The following is a 21033-nucleotide window of genomic DNA, read 5'->3' on the forward strand; positions in this document are numbered from 1 at the left end:
GCACAGTCATAGTCGGAGGCTTCAACACCCCTCTCTCAATATTTGAAAGAAAAGCTGGACAGGATCAGCACGCATGTAGGAGAACACAGAACTGTCATCAGCAAGCAGAATCTTCGGATGTTTGTGGGACACACCTCCCAGTAACAGAACACACACTTTTTCCAAGTGCCCGTGGAACATGTACAAAGATGAACTATATCCTGAGTCATAAAACAACCTCAACAAATGTAAAAGATTGAGTTTTTTCATACATAATGTTTTTTCTGACCACAGTGGAGTCAGATTAGAAATCAGTAACAGAAAGATAACAGGAAAATCTCCAAGTACTTGGAGACCAAGTAGTGTACGTCTGTGTTATACACCGTTCCAGGAGGGGTCGCAAGAGAAATTGAAAATACACTGAATTGAAAGAAAATGAAAATATCACATATCAGAATTTGTGGAAACAGCCAAAGCTGTGTGAGAGGGAAATTTATTGCATTGAATACTTATGTTTAAAAAGAGAACAAGACTCAAAGCGATGATCTAAGCTGCCGTCACAAGGATTTAGAAAAGGAGCAAAATAAACCCAAAACAAGCAGAAGGAAACCAGTAGCACAGAACAGAGCAGAAATAAGTGCAGCCTGAAACAGGGCAATTTAAAAAATCAGTGACTCCAAAAGCTGCTTATTTAAAAATACTGGTAAAATCAACAAAACTCTAAAGAGACTGACAAAGGAAAAAGGAGAGAAGACACAAATTACCAAATCAGGAATAAAACGAGCTACACTACAGATCCTGCAGTTGTCAGAAGGATCATAAGGGAGTGCATTTGTGTTTACTGCATGATTCTGTTCGTATAGTGGTCTTGAAATGCCAGTAATAGAGAAACAGAACAGATTAGTGGCTGACAGGAGTTAGGGATGAAGGGCAGGCAAGAGGGAAGTGGCTGTGGTTGTAAAAGGGTAGCAGGAGGGTCCTGGGTGCTGGAGTCGTTCCCTGTTTTGACTGTGTCACTGTCCATACCCTGGCTGTGATTCTGTGCTACTGTTTTGCAAGGTGTCACCATTGGGGGAAACTGGGTAAAGGGTACACCCGAATCTCTTTGTGTTATTCCTTACAATAGAATATGAATCTACAGTTTTCTTAAAATACTAGTTTAACGAAGTTTCACATACAGTTCTCTAAAAAGAAAGCTTAGAATTGTTTCTTAAAAGAAAATTATGGAACAGGCTTTTCTTCATTCATAAACTTAATATTATTGTATCTAAAACTGAAACATGTGGAAGAAAGTTTCTTGCAGTTTGTTTAATTGAACCATTAATGTTAGAAAAAGTATAGTTATCCATTATTTAGTCTTTAATTATGTTTGGTTTTTCTTCTTTGCTGTATCCTTCTAAAAAAATAGTTCTTTAAAATGTTCAATAAAGCATGGAAATTAGCTAAGGAAAAATGAAAATCTAGGAGAAGCATAGTAAAATTTTAAAAATAAGATTTAGATCTTGGTTGATTTAAGAAGGCTGAGTGTACAAAGATTTGACATGTTGTGGAATTGAGAACGAAGAAGCAAATGATGTGACTTTCTCAGCTGTGCTTGGAATGATTTGATTTATTTTGGGGTATTTGTTGGATTGAGGGATAATGATTTTTCATCCAGTGGGCAACACTCTGTGGACACTCAGAAAGAGATTTTGAACATCTTTGGTTTTTATGATCTTTTTTGCTGTTCCTGAATTCACTTTTCTTTTACTCTAGTTCTTCTTCTTTTGTTTTTCCAAACTTTCAGATCAATATGCTTCTCAATTTTAAGGATGACAAAAGCGAATGTCCATGTCCTGAAGAAATCCGAGACCAGCTCTTGGATTTTCATGAAGATTTGATGACGCATTGTGGTAAGGTCTTCTTGACTTACAACCCTTACTAAATGCATATTTTTAGTACACATACTGGTACAAAAGTGAGTGTATATGTAAACAAGTTCACAAATATACACAGTGCCTGTTGGGAGCTCATCTAAGAATATTTATTATGGCAAATGGTTAACTGACCCAATGTGGGAAGGCGTGAGGCTAGAGAGAGCAGAAAGGCATTAAGACCAAGCAGAAGACGACCAGGATCCTTTCTCTCTTTTCCTCCTTCTCTCAGTAGCAGGGGGAATGGGGACATGTTACCAAGGGCTTTGGGAAGAGAGGGGAGTGTTAAGTTGATTTAGCCTAAAGAAATTTGATCACAGAACAGTTGTATGTAAACCGGTTGGGGGCCACCTTTTTGGACCGGCCTAGGAAATCCAGCCTGTGTCTTTTGAAATTAATTGATGCCCAGGGAACTCCTGTATTAAGTCATATGTCAGGAGCCCAAATCTGTTAAGGGGATTCTCCCTTCTTTTCAGTCTAAGAACTTTTAAAATGGAATTGATTGAATGTTCTGAATGTGTGACTCTTCCTCTCTTTACACAGTGGTGTGGATGAGTCTGTGTTTCAGTGAAAGAAAACGAATCACCTGTTCCTTAAGTGGTGTATATGTATGGCACTAATGATATTATTTTTACTTTATTTTAATGAGTAGTAAAGTATATTAATCCAATTTACAAATGAGGGACCACTAAATGACTGCCAGGGAGTTGCACTACACATGTGTCTATATATAGATAGATACCATATGTACGTATTTGTATGTATATGTATACATACATTAATATGTATTCTATAAATAAAAGGATACTCTAAAATGGTAGAATTATTGCTTCAAACATAAAGCCTTCCTTTAGGGTACCTAATTATACCTGTTCTCTCTGTCTCTCAACTTACTAGAATACCACTGACGCTCTTGGAGGCAAGTGAGGAGGATAAAAGACCAGGGGGGTTTTAGGCAGGGCAGAGCTGTAGGTCCAGACAGCACACAAAGCCAGAGAGGCCGGAGGGTCAGCCCCAGTAGCAGAACTGATTTTGACTCTTAAGAGAGTCTTTTCACCCTCTGCTTGGCTTTATGTTTTGTACCACCTGCTGAGAGCCCTGATCCCACAAGGACAGGGGAAACAGAGAAAGAAGGAAAAGGCAGCAATGAGTGACTCTTGCCTGTGAGGCCAGGGGGCAAGATTGCTTCACTCAGCGTCATCTGCTGTTTTAGACATGGCGGCCTTGCTTTAAGCTGTGAATGGAAAACATTGCAAAACCCGAGAATTATTTCTCCTAAATATATTTCTCTCAATATTATTTTTCCTTCTTTTCTTTCCCTCTGTTTTCTTCAACTAGGAATTGAGCTGGATGAAGACGGGTCTCTGGATGGAAACAGTGATTTAACGATTAGAGGACGCCTGCTGTCCTTGGTGGAAAAGGTGACATACCTGAAGAAGAAGCAAGCCGAAAAGCCAGTTGAGAGTGCCGCCAAGAAGTCGTGTAAGCTGTGAAGGGCACTGCCAAAGTGACCCAGCCGCAGACAGCAGTTCATCGTTTGAATGAGTATTGTACTAGATGAGCCAGTGAGAGAACTGAGTTTGCAGCTTCCAAGAATCAGACTCTTAGGGAGAGGCCTATAGCCACCAGAAGGAGACAGTGTCAGACTGTAGGAGCAGGCTGAGGGATGGCTGCATTGGAAGGGTGGACAGGCCCCGAGAGAACTAAAACTTTAGGTACTGGATCAAAGTCTGTCAGGAGAAAGCACGAAGCAAGTAACTGAGCCTTCATGTCTAAATGTTATGCTCTTGATTTTCAAATGTTCTTGCGATCAAGTTAAACCTTCCCTAAAAATTTAGATATTGTCTGTAACTATATTTTGGTTGTGAAACATTTTCTCAAGTCTTAAGCATTTCTGATTCATCTGTGTCCTGTTTAACTGAAAGGTAACAGTTGATTCTCTGAAACCAAATAAGCACACAGGGGCGCTGGGCCTCTCAGACAGCGCGCTCCTCCAGAGGGGCCTCGAAGTAGGTCTGGAGGCCAGCTGACCTCCTGTCTCACTTCTGAGACTGTTCATTCAAGATGCAGTGTTGGTTTATTAACAGCTTTTAATGAAAGAAAAAAAATAAACTCACAAACATTTTGTGGGTTTTTTCCCACTTACTTACAGTTACTTCTAAGCTAATTCTTCAGTATCACAACCAAATTTGAGTCAGATCTTCTCCACAACCAGAGTTCAGACTTTCTTGCGAATCACTTTTTACCATCATCAGGTTTATGATTTTGACCTGTTGAAAATGACAACATGGCTTTGAGACATGTGGAAGTATATTGACATCTTATCTAAATTTTGTATTTGGTTAAAACTGGTAGTTTTTATTTTTCCTTTAATAATGTGTAGATTAAAACAGGTTGAATAGTCCTTTCGGAAATCAGCCAGTGTATTAGTGACAGGAACGAAGCCCCTGGGCCCGTCACCCCATCACCCCTGCTGAGCTGTGATAACTTTACCTTGTGTTTTATGAGGTTTGGAAGTTTTGTTGCTTTTAAGCGTACGGCAGTGTACACCACGTGTCATGTTGCTAGCCACCGCCTCTGTCTGGGATAACTTTCCAGCTTAATACCGCTTCACAGTCAGATCCTTTTGAGGTCATTTAAGTGACAGTTAGGGGTCCAAATTGAAGTAAAAATATAATTTCCTGAAGTCACTGCTACAGATGACTCAGATGAGGAGACAGTTGGATAAAGAGATGGCCCCTTGAGTGCCTATCCCGTGGCTGACCTTTATAAGGGTGAATTATGTCAGGTCTCCTGGGACAAAAATAAGGGAACAAAGTAAGTAAAAGTAAAAGGAGCAGGACAGCTCGCCGATTGCCCTCTGGACTGCCAGCGGTAGTTTTGCAGAAGTGGCTACAATTTTGAAGCAGCCTAAATTCCTTAATTATAACAATAGTTTTTAGAGAAAAGTTTGCTTATTTTTATCCTTGCACGTCTGTAACTCATCTTTTTTTGACAGACAAAAGTTTAAATGAAGGTTTTTGTGTTTTTTTCCCAAAACTACCCCTAGTCTTTTCAGTTCCAGTGCAAACGTAGAGACCAGTTTGGAGGTCTGAGATGGGCATTCGAAATGCCCAACTGCTTTGTCCTGTTACTTCCTTTTTAAAGAAGTGTCCGTGATTCCTTTGCAGCCACTCTGCAGCAGCTGATATCCGAGACCATGGTCCGCTGGGCCCAAGAGTCTGTCATCGAAGACCCTGAGCTGGTGAGGGCCATGTTTGTGCTGCTCCACCGACAGTATGACGGCATTGGGGGTCTGGTTCGTGCTCTGCCCAAGACCTACACTATCAACAGCGTTTCCGTCGAGGACACCATCAACCTGCTGGCATCTCTTGGTCAGATTCGCTCTCTGCTGAGCGTGAGAATGGGAAAAGAAGAAGAGAAGCTCATGATCCGCGGATTGGGGTAAGTTGTTTACCTGCTGCAACCACTGCCTTCTAAGCGTCTCCTCTCTGATGATTTGTCCCTGTGACAGTTAGGGGCGTTAGCACAGATACACGGTCTAGACTGTATGGTCATTCAATTAGTTTGTCGTTTTTCTAGAGATTATGCTGTAAAGCTAAATAGAAAAATGGCTCAATGACAAAACTTGACTGATACTACAATTAGGTGCTAAGGTGGCTATGATTCACAGCAAATGTCTTAGATTTTGTTTTTTAAATTAATTTCTCAGTAATGTGCGATCACGTATAAAAATACAGATGAATAAAAACACATGAAAATTCATGGGGGGACAAACATTCACCAGCAGGAAATAATAAGGAAATTTGTCTGTATCTCCTGGGCCTTGAGAAAAGAATGGGGGAGAAAACAACTGTTCTGAGAGTTCAGCATCCAAGGCTGTGGTTCTAGGGGATTCCACAGCTAACATTTATGCTTCCTACGTCGTCTGAGGATCCCCAAGCTGAGAAATTAACATATGCTTTCTCAACTCAAGTCACTGAATTCTTGCAGGAAAAACCTACATGCTACCCCAAGATCAGCCCACAGTCAACAATCGTAAAGCACGTAAGGACACGACCCACCCTAGGCAAAGGTCTGCGGGTCCAATAAACAGTGGAGTTAGAGCACCTCCCCCAGGAATGTAAGATAACAGGATGCCAGAGGGAGAATGTAAAGTTGCTGTACTTAAAGGAATAAATCAAATCCCCAAAAATAAGACACACAAAAAGTCCATGAGGATTTGAAAAATATCCAGATAGTAGTTCCAGAAATGAAAAATATAATCATTGACATTAAAAGCAGTGAATGCATTGGAGTATAGCTAGATAATTGCTGAGGAGGGTAACAGACTGAAGCCCGGGTCTGAGGAAGTAGTGACGGGGCCCTGAGAGGGAAGGAGGTCGGGGGCCTGGTCGCCGGCCTGAGAAGGGCCAGTGGAGGACGGAGTAGCTGACCTACAGAATGGGGGCTTTGAAGAGCAATTGGCTTGAGTTTTTCAGAATTGAAGAAAAACATGAATTCACAGATTCCTAAAAACAGTTTCATATCACCACTGGATATACTGTATTGAAACTGCATAAAACCAAGGATAAATAGAATGTTTTGAAAGCAGGTAGAGAGAGAAGCCAGCATACTTGCAAAGAAGCAATATTAAGAATTCTCAGCAGCAGAACTAGAGATCGTAACTCAGTGAGCTCTCACAGAGTTCTAACAGAAAATGCCCGTCAATTCAGAACATGTTACTCAGCTGAGATTTCAGTGAAATGAGCTTCTGCTTTATGTGGGTTTGAATATTGGGGTTTATATCCTGTATTCAAGGGTGAGGGCAAAGCGAAGATATCTCAGCATGTTCATTTACAGTGTCTCACAGAAAGACCTTCTAAAGGCTGTACATTCGGAAAAAGAAAATGGAATTCAAAAGAATGGGAGTGGTTAGTTTTAGTGAGTGTATTACTGGTGCACATATGCGTGTACCTAAGCAATCATCAACCAGCTTTCACGATCGGGGGATATGAAAACATGAGGGAATTAATATACCAGAGAAATATAAAAGCTTAAATTAGGCTACATGATATTTGCAAGAAAAAATACCTAAACATAAGGATGTAAAAATTTGAAATGTAGAATGTTGAAAAGTGATGTAAAAGAGAAATATTCAGCTCCCCCACAGAAGCTAATATACTTATATAAATAACAGATAAAAGAGGAGACAATGAAGATAACATAGATAAAGTAAAACACAAAGAAACCATAAAAAGGGTTGAAGAAACCCAGAGTCCAGAGTTGGTTCTTTGAAAAACAATTCAGTGTTTTCTTTGGCAAAAAAAAAAAAAAAAAAAAAAAATCTGAGACGAAAAAAGCAAAGCATTTAAAGACTCAGATTGTGTGGTATCGTTTATGCATATTTTAAATTCAGAACACAATACTACGTATTGTCCGTGGGCCTGTTATGTATTTGAAACCATACAAATAAGCTGGAAGGTTATATTCCAAACATCATCACAGTGATTGCACAGTAAAAACCAGCATGCTGACGGGACGGAGAGGGACAGCAGAAAGCCTGCACAGACAGCAGTGCTCGCTTTGTGTCCTTCACTTAATTGTCTTGGCGTGAGCCTGGTTCTGGAATACCAGCTCTTAACTCTAACCCAAGGAGGCCTCTCATGAGAAGTGATCTTAATTAATCGAATGAGAAAGGAAGGCTTCCGGGAGATGGCGAACGCTTTCCTTCTTAAATGACCGTACAACAGCAATACGTGCTGCTGACATCTAAATTGCACAGAGGGGGTGAAACTCAAAGTGATTATGAAACAAGATAAAATGTTACTTTTTTGTGGTATTAGCAATGTCCCCAAATGACACATTTAGTAAGTGACAGCCTGCCTTTGGTTGGTAGAATTATAAATCCACTTAATTGACCTAGAACTAAAGGCAAACGAGATTTTTCAATTAAATGCTTTCCAAAGTTAGGTCATGCAAAAGGATTTGCATTAACAGGAGAACAAATCTCATGATTACATCTGTGGTTTGAGAGTTGGAGGTTCTCTTGCTGAACATGCTGCTGTCTGACAGGAACCAGAGGACGCCTTTCTTTACCTTCTCTGTCCTTGCATGAAGTAGATGAGACCTGTATTAGCCCTGGGCCCCCATGTCATTTTTCTGAGTTGTGCTACGTGAAAGCTCTCTTCATTACTACAGAACCAAACTGAACTAAATTAAAAGTGGAAAATTAAATATTTAAACTAAATTAAAACTAAAAAAAGAGAAGAAAAAATTATACAAGAATCATATTACACTTTCTTGATATGGCTGGAGCAAGTAAAAGTTAGCATATGACTGAATGAATAGGTAAGTGACTCAAGGTAGTCAGATCCAAAGAGGAAGTCTCAGGTTTCTTGCAGGTTTTACATTATAGTCGTGCTATGGTTCTGCATGGTTTGCTAAAATAAAAATCCACAGAGCTCTTTATTTGCAATGACTGCTAAACATTAAGATCCTTATTCGGGGGTGGGGGGTATAGCTCGGTGGTAGTGTGTGCTTGGCTTGCATGAGGTCTTGGGTTCAATCCTCAGTGCCTTCGTTAAGGGGAAAAATTAAAACAATGATAAAACCGCAACCAACTAAAAATCTTTTTTAAAAAAATCCTTAGGGGTACTTTTACATACATGTGATAATATGTAATGCAATAATAATAATATAAAACACTCTGGGTATCATCTGCTGCTGTTTCTTTAAATTAAATGTTCAGTTTAATGCATTGGATTACTTGTACCTGGACTTCATATGTATTCAGTTCCTCTTGAAGAATATGTATCCTTTAAAAGCATTTCACCAGAATGATAACATAAATGTAGCAGGAAATAACACTACTATTATTAAATATACAAATAATGACTATTGTACTAAAACAGCATATATGAAAAGCAGAGATACTGATACAATTATTTATATAGGAATTTTCATAAAAACATGGTGTAACACTGCTTCATATTTCTATACAAAATAAGGTTGAACAAAATAAGGTAGAATTTTAATATCCATAAAATTAGGAATGATGCGTCCAAAACTCTATTTCATAAAAATGAATGTTTACATATTTAGTGTATTTCTTACAATTGAAAAGAATAGACAACTTGTATACTATTTTTGGCTGTCAGTATTTCTGAGGAGAACTCAATTGTGCTTATTAACTTTTATGCCATAACTTGACTGCTCTTACTTTCCCATACATGCCAGTAATTATTTCCAGAAGATTCATCATGATCTCAGACAAATTCTTATTTAAATTTTCCTCTGGCTTCTGTGTCCCACTCATACCTGTGCTGTCCTTTCTAGGGATATCATGAATAATAAAGTATTCTACCAGCACCCTAATCTCATGAGGGCGCTTGGGATGCACGAGACAGTGATGGAGGTCATGGTGAACGTCCTTGGAGGCGGAGAGTCCAAGGTAAGGGAGGCCCTTTGACTCTTGGGATGCTGTTTATTGTAACTTCCTGGAGCAAATGCACTGCATGTTCTTAATGAGAATTTCTTAAGTCCTCATAGGACTATGTTTTAAAGAACACCCTTTGAAAAAAAAACAAATAAAATCTTACAAATTGAGAGGTGGAAATGTTTCTGCAGTCATCCACCAGTATCCGCAGGAGGCTGGGTGCAGATCTTCCTGCAGAAACTGAAATCCAAGGATGCTCAAGTCCCTTAGATAAAATGGTGGAGTATTTGCATATAACCTATGCACACCCGCCCATACACTTTAAATCGTCACTAGACCACTTACGATACCTAATACAATGTAAATGCTCTGTAAACTGTCGCTGGCACATAGCGAATCCAGGTTTTGCCTTTCAGAAGTTTCTGCAATTGTTTTTTTGTTGAATCTGCAGATGTGGCACCCACAGATACAGAGGGCTGACTGTTTTTCTCTTTGATACTGATAATAGTTTTTCTTATGCCATGAAATTTGCTATCTCCTAAATTATTTATATTTAGCGGATGTTGAGAAACTTTTAAAGTTAATACTATGCTAATTTTGTAAAATTTTGAATTATAAATCCACTTCCATCATATTAGAAGTCCTTAACACAAACAATGCCCCTCAGATCTAAACACTCTCTTGTTTCAGACGACAGTTGGTTCTGCTAAATTCTTGATCTAGACCAAGATTTTAAGGAGATGCTCTATAGTATTTATTCTAAGAGTCTAAAGTGAATTTTTAAGTGATTAAAATTTAAAATAAAGTTCTTCAAGACCAGATGAATAGAGTAATATAACAAATAACTTCATGTAAAACAGTATAATTTCATGACCTCTTATTTTCAAAATGTTTCCCTTTTTTTTGGAAATTTTTAAATATATTTTTCAGAACAGAAATGAGTCCATATTTCTCATGTTCAGTTTACCAGTGAGACTTACAAAGATATTTATAAAATATTCTGTTTAAGAAGGACTTGGAGTCCTTGGGGATCATCTGCGACATACTCAGATAAGATTTGGGTCTCAGGGAAGTTGTGTTTGGTGGGGCCACCAGGCAGACCTTCCGGTGAGGGTGTTCATCACAGGAGACAGGTCACGTGCCAGTCAGGGAAGATGTCAGTTCCTGCAGTCTTAACAACAACACTGACGAGAAGAACATCAGATTAGGTGGTTCCAAATAGTAAGCTGGGTATTTTTCACAAACTGTTTCACTGAACTCTCTCTCCTTTACCTGGAGTCAGTGCTATCCATCTTATTCCAAGTCTACAGAGCATAGTCAGTGTGGCTGCATCATTTCCCAAGGAAGCACAGTGGTAGTGTTAGTCAGGAGTGGTGTAGTGGTAGTGGTAGTCAGAAGCCACAATGGAGCCTACCTCATTCCTAAACCAGGCTCATGCCCCTTTGAGACCTGGGGCTGCAGATTAATTCCAGATCAACCCATCCATGGCAGTGAGGTTTCTAAAACAGTGCCACGCTTGATTCTTGGTCGCTCCAGGACTGGGTGAATCAAAGTCTGGACATTTGGAGGTCTCCCATACCCAAGGCTTGGCAGACATGGGCACATGTGGATTGGCAATGTGATCGGGACTTCAACTTCTGGACTCAATTTTCTGAAGGTCGTTTGCTTTCACAGCTAACTAAGTGCTCTTTCTGTAGGAAATCACTTTTCCCAAGATGGTGGCCAACTGCTGCCGTTTTCTCTGTTACTTCTGTCGTATAAGCAGGCAGAATCAGAAAGCCATGTTTGATCATCTCAGTTACTTACTGGAGAACAGCAGTGTTGGTCTCGGTGAGTGAACTTCTTCATTCAATCTTTAAGATAAAAGAAATACACGTATTACACTTAAAAATTAAACGTTAACGTAAATGCATTTGGAGCAGTGCACTATGCACTGCATTTAGGAAGTAAATTCCAGTGAGAGTGTGCTCTTAGCTGGAATTCATAGATGGCAGCACGAGTCAAGTTTTGATTCATCTTTGTTTCAACTAACAGCCTCACCAGCTATGAGAGGGTCAACGCCGCTGGATGTGGCCGCAGCCTCGGTGATGGATAATAATGAGCTCGCCCTGGCTCTGCGGGAGCCAGATCTGGAAAAGGTAGCGGCACTGCTGCCCCGGGTGTTCGTGTGGGTCACACTTGTTCATAGCTGTTTCTCACGGTATTTAAATATAACTGTACTGTGGTTGCTGTTACACTGCTACAATTACAACATACACTGTGTGTTACACATTTGTCACATGCATAACGTTATAGTTGTAAGCTGCAAAGAACAAGAAATAGGAGATAAGGTATTTCCTCTGATCACGAGTTATTTTTCAGAAAGAGAATCAGCTCTCTCCATACTTGTGTTTTTGTCTTCTCATTGTAATCTGCTGTCACTGTTGCTTTAATTATACCAGTTTCAGTTTGTTAAAAGGTTGTTTCAGCATCTTATATGTACAATTTATATTACTCAGAAGTTTGCATATTACAGTGCAAGGTATCAGTGACATACAAAAGGCCATGCACTCTAAGTATATTAAACCACATATATGTTGGCCAAAATATAGGTGTTTCCCCACATTTTAATTGCAGTTGCATTCTAAGTGGTCTTCTGGATCTCTCCCTTGCTCCCCCACTTAGCAGCCAGAGGGAACCTCTTGAAAGGATCATATTAATCCTCTGCTCACAACTCTCCAAAGGCTTCCTATCTCACTTTGAGCAAAAACTAAAGGCATTGTAATAGCTCATACCCCATACGATTTCACATAATCAGTCTTATTTCATGTCCTGCAACTCTCCTGGTCTCTCTTTTTGCTCCAGCCACACTGGACCCCTTGCTTGCTGTCGCTGGAGCTTACTGGGTATGCTCCTGCCCCAGGGCCTTTGCACTTGCTGTTCTCTCTATTTGCAGTATTATTCTGTCAGACAGCCCCCGGCTCTTCTCCAGACATCCTTCCAGTCATTGCTCCACAGCCGCCTTCTTTTTAGCTCCTCCATGGCCATACTATAGTTTAAATATTTATGGTTTAAAATTATATTTTAATATAAATATGTTTTACTAAAATCATTATATGTTTATGTATTTTTCAAAACGTACTCCTTACCGTAATGTAAGGCCAGTGAGTTCAGGGCATTGTTTTCTCTGTTGCTCACTGCTTTGTCCCCATCTCGAGAATAGCATTGGCACTGGGTGGGCACTCAATGCATGGCTGCTGAAGTCATGAAAAAGTGAGCTCTTCCCCAAATCCTCTGACCTGCTGGTCAAGGACTGTGAAGCCCTGCATCTTTGCCTGACCTCCAGGGGACTTCCTCCCATACACAATCAGAGAGCTCATTATCTACACACTGATAAGGCAGCTGATATTGAGAGGCAGACAATGCCAAACGCTGAGCAGGGTGTGGAGCACCTAGAACCCTTGCTTACTGCTGTCGGCATAACAAGTGGTTAAGTCAGTTGGAAAATAGTTTGGCAGTTTTTCAATAAGTTAAACATGCATCTGTCATCAGTGTACACCTAGCCTTTCCACTCTTAAATGTCCACACAAAGACATGTACATGAATGCTGATTAATGGCTTTATTCATCTGAGCCAAAAACTGGAGACAACTCACATGTTTATCAGCTGGTGAATAAATAAAACTGGGGTATTTCCTGATGCAGAAGAACACTGTTCTTAGGCTATAAAAATGAATGTAGTCCTGACACATGCTACAGCGCAAATGAATCTCAAAATCATTATTCTAGTTAAAGAAGGCAGGCCCGGAAAGACCCAGACTGGGTAGCTGCACGTGTCAGTGTCCTAGAACACACAAGCTAGCTGGTCGTGGCAGGAGGCAGGTTGTCACGGCTGAGGCTTGCAGGGACGGGTGGACTGCAGAGGGCACGGGGCCTGAGGGGCATGTTCTCAGCTTGGTTACGGGCCCTCTTACAGGGGGATGACTCTCTCAGAGCTCACTGAGTTGATCACACAAAAATTACACCTCAGTAAGGATGATGTAAAAGATTTTTAGCTGTATTATTTGTTTGTTTTTAAGACTGACCTAGCTTGGGACTGAGCCGGGTATAACTTCGGTAAGTTGCTCCTCTAATGACCCGCTGCCGTCAGGAGTGGCTCCGTGAGGGATCTCTTTTAAAACTGGTTCTGTTGTGAAATCTTGCCAAGGACCAGCATTCTCGTAAGACAGAATATTTTCAAAGGCAAAGCTAAGCAGAAATTTTAATGTGTTCAAGAATACAGAAAGGTAGTATTATCCGAAAATTTGGAAGTAATTCACTTCTTTAAAATACCCTTTTGTCTCAGACAGATTCAGGTTTTATGCTGGGCCAGAGGTCATTAAGCATTTTTGAGGTTTACCAAGTATGACTTCTGTGGGTAAAAGTCTCAAGTGATGTGAAATTTAGGAATAGTTTTCTTTCATGGAGTTCGTCCACATACATTTTTACTATGATAGTACTTGGTTATGATTTATCAGTATTTCTTAATTCTAAGGTGTTACTAATGGAAGTTCCTGTCGATTGTCATGATATTAAAAAGAACTTGCATAGATGCATTTGTTTTAAACCATCCTTTGAGGATACCATTTAGCACGTCTAGCGCCAGCATCTAAGTTCTCACAAGGCGGTAATGCTTTCGCTCACCCCCTTTGTTGTAGGTGGTCCGCTATCTGGCTGGCTGTGGACTGCAGAGCTGCCAGATGTTGGTGTCGAAGGGCTATCCAGACATCGGCTGGAATCCTGTTGAAGGAGAGAGATACCTCGACTTTCTCAGATTTGCTGTGTTCTGTAACGGTAGGATGGGTTGCTTTGGGTCTTTAAGGTCCTTACTGAAACTGCATAAAAACAGACGTGTAAAATAGTGAGGCGTCCCAGCGTTTCCGTGGAGGAGTAAACGGGGGTAAAGAAATTGAACATTTTGTAACCAGTAGTTTTTTTCACAGTAATAAAATATTTGATAATATTTATTTTGATCGTGATGCTGGGCTTTCACTATTAAATTAAAATTTTTAGGCACTTGCATTCTTGCTGTTTTATAATTAGATTCTAATAATAGCTAGGATCACACCTTCATTTCCTATAACAAGTTGACAGAAATGAATAATTCATGCCTCCGTCATGCTTTTCTTTACTTTGAAAATTTCAAGTGTACAGAAAGAAATGCACTGTCTCACTAGTTGTCTTACAGAAGCTGGTCATTTGGATTCAGCTCCGACTCTGCTGCTACCTTATTTGGTTTTAGTTATTTTCCTTTAAACACAAAGCAGTTCGTGTCACGTCTGTGTGCTTAGGTCTTCATGTAATCAGCGTTTGTCTCCTCCTGCCCCGTCTGCTGTCAGGGGAGAGTGTGGAGGAGAACGCCAACGTCGTGGTCAGACTGCTCATCCGGAGGCCTGAGTGCTTCGGTCCCGCCCTGCGGGGGGAAGGTGGGGACGGTCTGCTCGCAGCCATGGAAGAGGCCATCAAGATAGCCGGAGACCCTTCTCGTGACGGTCCCTCCCCGACCAGCGGCTCCGGCAAAACCCTGTAGGTTGAATACATACCCTCCTAGGAGTAAAGCGCACTGCTTGACTTGAAGTTTTGCAGGATACAGTTTGCAGTCTCCTAACTGCAGCGTGACCCTCCGGTGCTCATGGTTTCTCCCCTTGAAAATCAGATGTGTTTTGGAAGAATGGGTGGAGGTTGCTATGGTGATGACACTGGATGAACAGAGAGCCCTCGGGAAGATGGCGCGGATTTAGTGGGAAGAAGTGCAGGCTGTAGGGGACGTGCTGTGTGAACAGAGGGAGTTACTGCTGGCGGTGGCAGGTGGGCCTTTGAAGTTGCAGTAGCGTTTGCCCGGAGGCTGACTAGAACGAGTTCTCATGACCACAGTCAGAGAGAAAGAGACTTGGCAAGAGGATGGGGTCTTAACTAAACTGCTGTGTTGGCGGAGCTCAGGAAAGGGGATGTTGTTATTCTGTAGAGGAAAATGCTTTGTCCAGGTATTGGTGACGGGAGGCAGCCGCTGCCTTGCGTTCCTCCATAGAGTGGTTGTTATACGCGTTTCCAGCAGTAAGTTAATCCAGGCGAGTTGCTTCTTACTTTTTTAAATTGGTGGAGGTGAATGTCCTGCTAGGGGCGTTGTGACCACACTGCTAGCACCACTAGTGAAGATATAACAGAATCCAAGCAAAGATGAGCTCCTGCAAATCCTTGGTCTTCCACAGATAGTCCAGGTATAAATGTTCTGTCCACGCCAGAGCCAGGGTTCCAGGCTGGGAGCACTCCTAGAGCATGTTACGTACTTGTCAGTCAGCCGCGCAGGAGCTAGGGATGTCTTAGTGTCCCTAAGTAGTAGAAAATGCATCAAGAGATTGCTGGTCAGGTACCACAGGGGCCGGTGTGCATCTGAAGGCCTGGGGGACAGCCTTACATGCTAGGAACAATACTGTCCCCAGGCTGTGCTGTCACTCTGCAGACAGCTGAGTCCTGTGGAGGTGCTGTCTGCCGGGCCACCAAAGGAGGCATGACAATCGTCCTCGGCCACCCAGATTTGTCTCTCATCAAGGAGATGATGGAATACTTGGGTTTTTCTTAGAGATGGGAAGGGAGACATCCGATTACTCGGGAGGGGGCAGGTTGGGTAGAGTAGAGAGGGAGGTGAGTGAATGAAATCACGTGTATGAAGTACTCTGGGCAAATCACCGCCCTGGGTGCCTTGTATGTGTCACCTTATATGACAGAGCCTTGCCACCCTGGCTCTGAAGGTGTGCTGTTTGCGAAAGAAGTCTCAACTTACCAAGTCCTTCCATCAGTGTTTTTCTTTGTTAATATCCTGTCTGTCAGTAGAAATGAGCAGACTCCATCAAATTAGCAATTCCCTTTTTTCCTTCGGAAGGAATTTTAATGTGAAAGTTCCCACTAATGTGTTCTTGGCGATAGAGTCTCAAATCGCATTTTAACCTGCTTTTCTTTTCTTTTAGAAATGTCAGGCTATAATTTAAGCGCATATATGAAACATGTCGGAAGAAGCAGAATTCATTGCCATACTGGTCCCTTTCCTCTGAGAAGTATGTAATGAAGCTGATGTCATTTTATTGCCCTGTTTGTTTTTCTGTTTCTCTTGAAAAACCCATGAAAGTGACCCAGAGGAGGAGGAGGACACAATCCACACGGGGAATGCCGTCATGACCTTCTACTCGGCTCTGATCGACCTGCTGGGGCGTTGTGCCCCGGAGATGCACGTGAGTGCCCCAGGGCCGAAACAAGGGCCCTGGCTTCTGTCTCTGTTAAGATGTCCGTGGCTGGCAGAGATCACAAAAGCGTCCAAAACTGATCATCTTCACGCTCCATTAAAACAGTAACTCTGCAACCTAATTGCTGAACAAGTGTTTGTCTGGAAATGTGTTGTTTATCTGGAAATGAGATTTCGGTATGAGTCATTAATGGAATAGTCTGTTCAGTACAAATATATCTCTGACACTCGTATGAGCCTCCCCACACTTGAAGAAGGAAAGAACATCGTTTCCCTCGACAACGCCCTGTCCTGTCCAGTGCACGCGGAAAGCCCCGCCCCTGCCGGGAGTGAAGTCCTTCCTGGGCAGTGCTTCGTCCTAGTGCGGGAGCTGTTGCAGGCTGGCCCCTGTTTGGGGGAGTGGGAGTGGGGAGCAGGTTAGGGGAAGGGAAAGAGCTATTGAGACCCTATTGGTTCGCGTTTTGTAAACTTTCTGACCAGAATGAAGTTGAAGTTCGTGGAGCAGTACTTACTTTCACTCTGTCGTGCATTCTGGGACGTTCTACTTCTTTGTTGTCTTTTGTTCTCTTTTCTTCTGTTATGTGCATTCAAAACTTGATAGCCAGGGCCCGTAAAATTAGCTCCACGATCAATTAGCTTCTGTTGGGAAGCAACAGAGCCTGGAGCACAGGGACCAGAGCTGGGGGAGAAGGCAGAATACCCTCTGAACTGCGCTGAGCGCTGAGCGGGAAGCCAGGGTGACTGTGACAACTTACCACCTTTCTCCTGTCCTTGACTGTGTGGGTTTTTGGGGATTTTTTGTTTCTTTGTTTCTGTCTTTTTCTCTCACACCTTTCCCCCTTTCTGGATGTAATCTTTTGTTGTGAACAGAGAGAAATCAGAGGATGAAGAAATACTAGAATGTTAGAAAACCTGGAGTCTGATTCTTAGAACAACCTAGCTTGCTGCCAGTGAGGTTTTCACAATAGATGAGAATATTATCAGAAATGCGTGTGCTGGAGGTGATGGCAGACAAAAACTCACAGTATTTGTTCTTTTCCCGTTAAAGTGGAAGGTCAAAGGAATCAACAGAGAAATTACGCTAACAAATCGAAGATTTTTGTTATGTTGTATTAAGGGGCAAAACAACTATGTGACTTAATAAGGACCACCTTGCCTCTTCTGAAATGTATTCATCTTCAGCAGCCATTGACTGAGGACCTCCCAGGTTTCAGAAGCTGCTTATGTCTCACGCCCTGTGATGAAGGAAGTCTCCCGTGTGGTCCAGAGGCTGGTTGAGACCCTTAACTGTGGCAGGTCCTGCATTAGCCCGGGACGGTCCAAAAGGCCGTTAGGACTCGGCTTCACCGTCTCCCCGCGTTACAGACCCACCCTCGGGGTGGGATACAGATGGACACGGTTACATTTCATTACAAAACGAGGAAGAGGCTGAATCAGTCATAAATAGTAGTGTATATTCTGAGCCTAAAAATAAGAATTTTTCCTTCACATTACTGTTCATGTTATGGACAACTGTAATAATAGCTTATATTGTATTTAAGTAGAATTTTGAGGGGCAAGCATTCACACACTTATCACAGTCTTCAGGGACTTCAACACCCCAAAGAGGATAAAACTACGGCGCTCACGGGTGCGCCCGCTGCCCTGGGCTGCAGCCTGTAACCCCTCGGCGTTTGCCAAAGTCAGTGAGAGCTGTGCGGGCCAGTGAACATCTGTAAGCCTGAAACAGCCATTTCTGAGAGAGGCTCAACTTTATTTTTTTATTTTTAGTTTAAAATTTTTAAATTAAAGTATAACTGACTTCCAATATTACGTTAGTTTCACGTGTACGACGTGGTGATTCAGCGCTGTTATAGATCACACCCGTTTACAGTTAGTATAGAACGCTGGCTGTGTTCCCTGTGCCATACAATACATCCTTGCGTCTCATTTATTTCGTATATCATAGTTTGTACCTCTTAGCTCCCTACGCTTCTCCTGCTCCCACCTTTCCTCTCTCCACTGAAAGCCACTGGTTTGTTCTCTGCAGCTGTGAGTCTGTTTCTGTTTGTGTTATATTCATTCGTTTTATTTTTTGAATTCCACATAGAAGTGATATCATATAGTATTTGTCCTTCTCTGACTTATTTCATTAAGGATAATGCCCTCCAGGTCTGTCCATGTTGTTGCAAATTGCAAAATTACATTCTTTGTTTAATAGTAGAGCAGCATTCCTGTGGAGGGGTGTGCTCTTTACCTGTAGATGGACGCTGAGCTTGCCCCGCTGTCTTGGCTGCTGTACATAGTGCTGCTGTGCACGTTGGGGTGCAGGTGTCTTTTCGGATTAGTTTTTTTGTTTGTTTGTTTTCTTTGGATTTATACCCAGGAATGGAATTGCTGGGTCATTTGGTGGCTCTATTATGAAAGAGGTCTAACTTTATATGTATAATTAACAGGAGATTATTGTAGACTTGGATTACTGTCTTTGTTTTCTAGAAGGAATCAGAACATTGGTTTCTCAGAGTTACTCTGTGTTCCTTTGCCTTTCTGCCTGCAGCTGATCCACGCTGCGAAGGGAGAGGCCATCAGGATCAGGTCTATTTTGAGATCCCTGATTCCACTGGGAGACTTGGTGGGCGTGATCAGCATCGCTTTCCAGATGCCGACCGTAGCCAAAGGTAAGGCGAACTTGTGTTCTCTGTCAGGACGTGGGTGAGGGACGCTGTAAACAATGCCGTCAGCACTCACGCTGTCTTTCCCTGCCGCGCAGTTACACTACGGAAGTTTCTTTTTAAAAATGAACTATAAAAGTACATTATTTTATAAAACGCTTTTTTTTTCATTGTTTTCAAACAGCTATGTTTCCAATGAGATTTTAATTCTTTTCACATGACGTTTCGGGCGGTTTCCAGAGAAGAGGAAATAGGCACTTCGGCTGTCTTACGGTCTCTCTCCCAGTGTTCTTTGCTCCCTGGTCTTCTCGGTCCTTCTTGACTGCAGTGCCTCAGTTCTCTCTTCCTGATAGCTTTCACAGTCACTTTTGTTCCCTTTTCAAGACTTCATTGGATATTGTTACATACATCCATTTTTATATAACCTTCTGGTTTTAGGAGAGAACATGATTAGATAGGGAGTGCGTGTTATGACTGTTTGCATCTGTTAATTATGCCCCAGAGGAGACTAGCTCTGAAAACCTCAAGTCTTGAGCAGGGGGCTTCCGCTGTGTAAGCGGAAGTGGCTGACTCTGCTCGCCCGGCGGGATGCAGTGCCGTTTCAGGAGTGCCGCCCGCGCAGCCATGTCTGCAGGGCACGTGAGCAGCCAGCGTAACCCAGCGCTCGTCCTCAGTTTGGGGAAAGCTGGAGTTAAACCTGCCCCTTGGCTTTTCGTCTTCCCCACCAGAAACAGTTTCTTTTCCTTGTGTGAATGCAGACTGTCCTCATGTACCTCCCTAAACCTCTCTTCTAACTCATGTTCATTTACTGAACTAGAATGTCTTGTCTTTCCCTACATTCTGAGCCATAAAATTCACAGTCGAAGGAAAGAGATAAGAATCATGCCAGTGACATGTAGATTAGGGAATAAATAAATGCTGAGTTTTGCAGTTAAAATTAGTAACAACAGAGAACCAAGAGCAAGGACTAGAAGGGTGTTTAGACGTCCCTGTCAGAATTGCCCCCAGAGTCTCAGTGTACCTCATCCTCCTGCAACTGTCTGTCTTCACTGGCCTTTTAGATTTTCCAAGTTAGTTTCTTTCCTGTTCTAATTAATTGTGTTGTAATAACATATGATATTTTTGTCATAAATATGCAGTATATTGTCTACCCTGGGATTTAAAGGATTTTTTTTTTTTTTTGGTGAACTATCACAATCACAATTAAAGTTAATTTTTTAAATGCAATCTATTGGTCATTGTTAAATTACTGCATTAAAAAATTTATTTATTTTTTAATTTATTTTTAACGGTGGTACTGGGGATTGAACCCAGTGCTAAACATGCACTCTACACTGAACTATTCCTAGCCCTGACCTCCTGCAGTTGCTGCATTTTTTTAACCTTTTTCTGTTTATGGAGAATGTAGGCAGAAACCCGTATGTTTTTATTTTGCTGTGATATGCAGTTAAACCAGCTTTAAAACTCAAACCATAAATATTTCTCCTCTTGTTTTAATGACGGGTCATTGGGTCCTGTAAGCATCACCAGTTAGCAGTGATAATTGCTGTGATATGTCCTGTATTTCAGTATGTGAAGTTCGTCTCTAAATATTTTGTACCCTGCCCCTCGTTCCTAGCTAAGGTCATTCTCAGATGTTTTTATCATACTTGTCCCAGAAATAGAGGGTAGCCCAAAATAATAATGAAAGAAGGTGGAGCTGAGAAAGCTGAAGGGGCAGGTATCTAGTGTGAAAGCAGGTGTCCTGCTCCTGCAGCTCTTGGCCCGGACAGGTTGGGCAGACTGCTGGAGGCAGTGGTTTCAGGCGGACGGATGCGTA

The 21033-nt window shown here is 41.8% G+C and overlaps 1 protein-coding gene across 1 annotated transcript in view; it reads left to right on the plus strand.

The window, feature by feature from the left end:
• Positions 1 to 21033, plus strand: part of RYR2 (ryanodine receptor 2) — a 543213-nt gene that overhangs the window by 368909 nt on the left and 153271 nt on the right. The window contains exons 39-48 of the mRNA XM_032491926.1: positions 1766 to 1871; positions 3231 to 3374; positions 5063 to 5336; positions 9210 to 9324; positions 11007 to 11139; positions 11344 to 11447; positions 13985 to 14120; positions 14666 to 14852; positions 16450 to 16552; positions 19100 to 19220. Coding sequence (XP_032347817.1) covers positions 1766 to 1871; positions 3231 to 3374; positions 5063 to 5336; positions 9210 to 9324; positions 11007 to 11139; positions 11344 to 11447; positions 13985 to 14120; positions 14666 to 14852; positions 16450 to 16552; positions 19100 to 19220 — 1423 coding nt within the window. The remainder of the gene's footprint in view (positions 1 to 1765; positions 1872 to 3230; positions 3375 to 5062; positions 5337 to 9209; positions 9325 to 11006; positions 11140 to 11343; positions 11448 to 13984; positions 14121 to 14665; positions 14853 to 16449; positions 16553 to 19099; positions 19221 to 21033) is intronic.

This window comes from Camelus ferus, chromosome 11 (assembly GCF_009834535.1).
Source record: "Camelus ferus isolate YT-003-E chromosome 11, BCGSAC_Cfer_1.0, whole genome shotgun sequence".
Lineage (NCBI taxonomy): Eukaryota > Metazoa > Chordata > Mammalia > Artiodactyla > Camelidae > Camelus > Camelus ferus.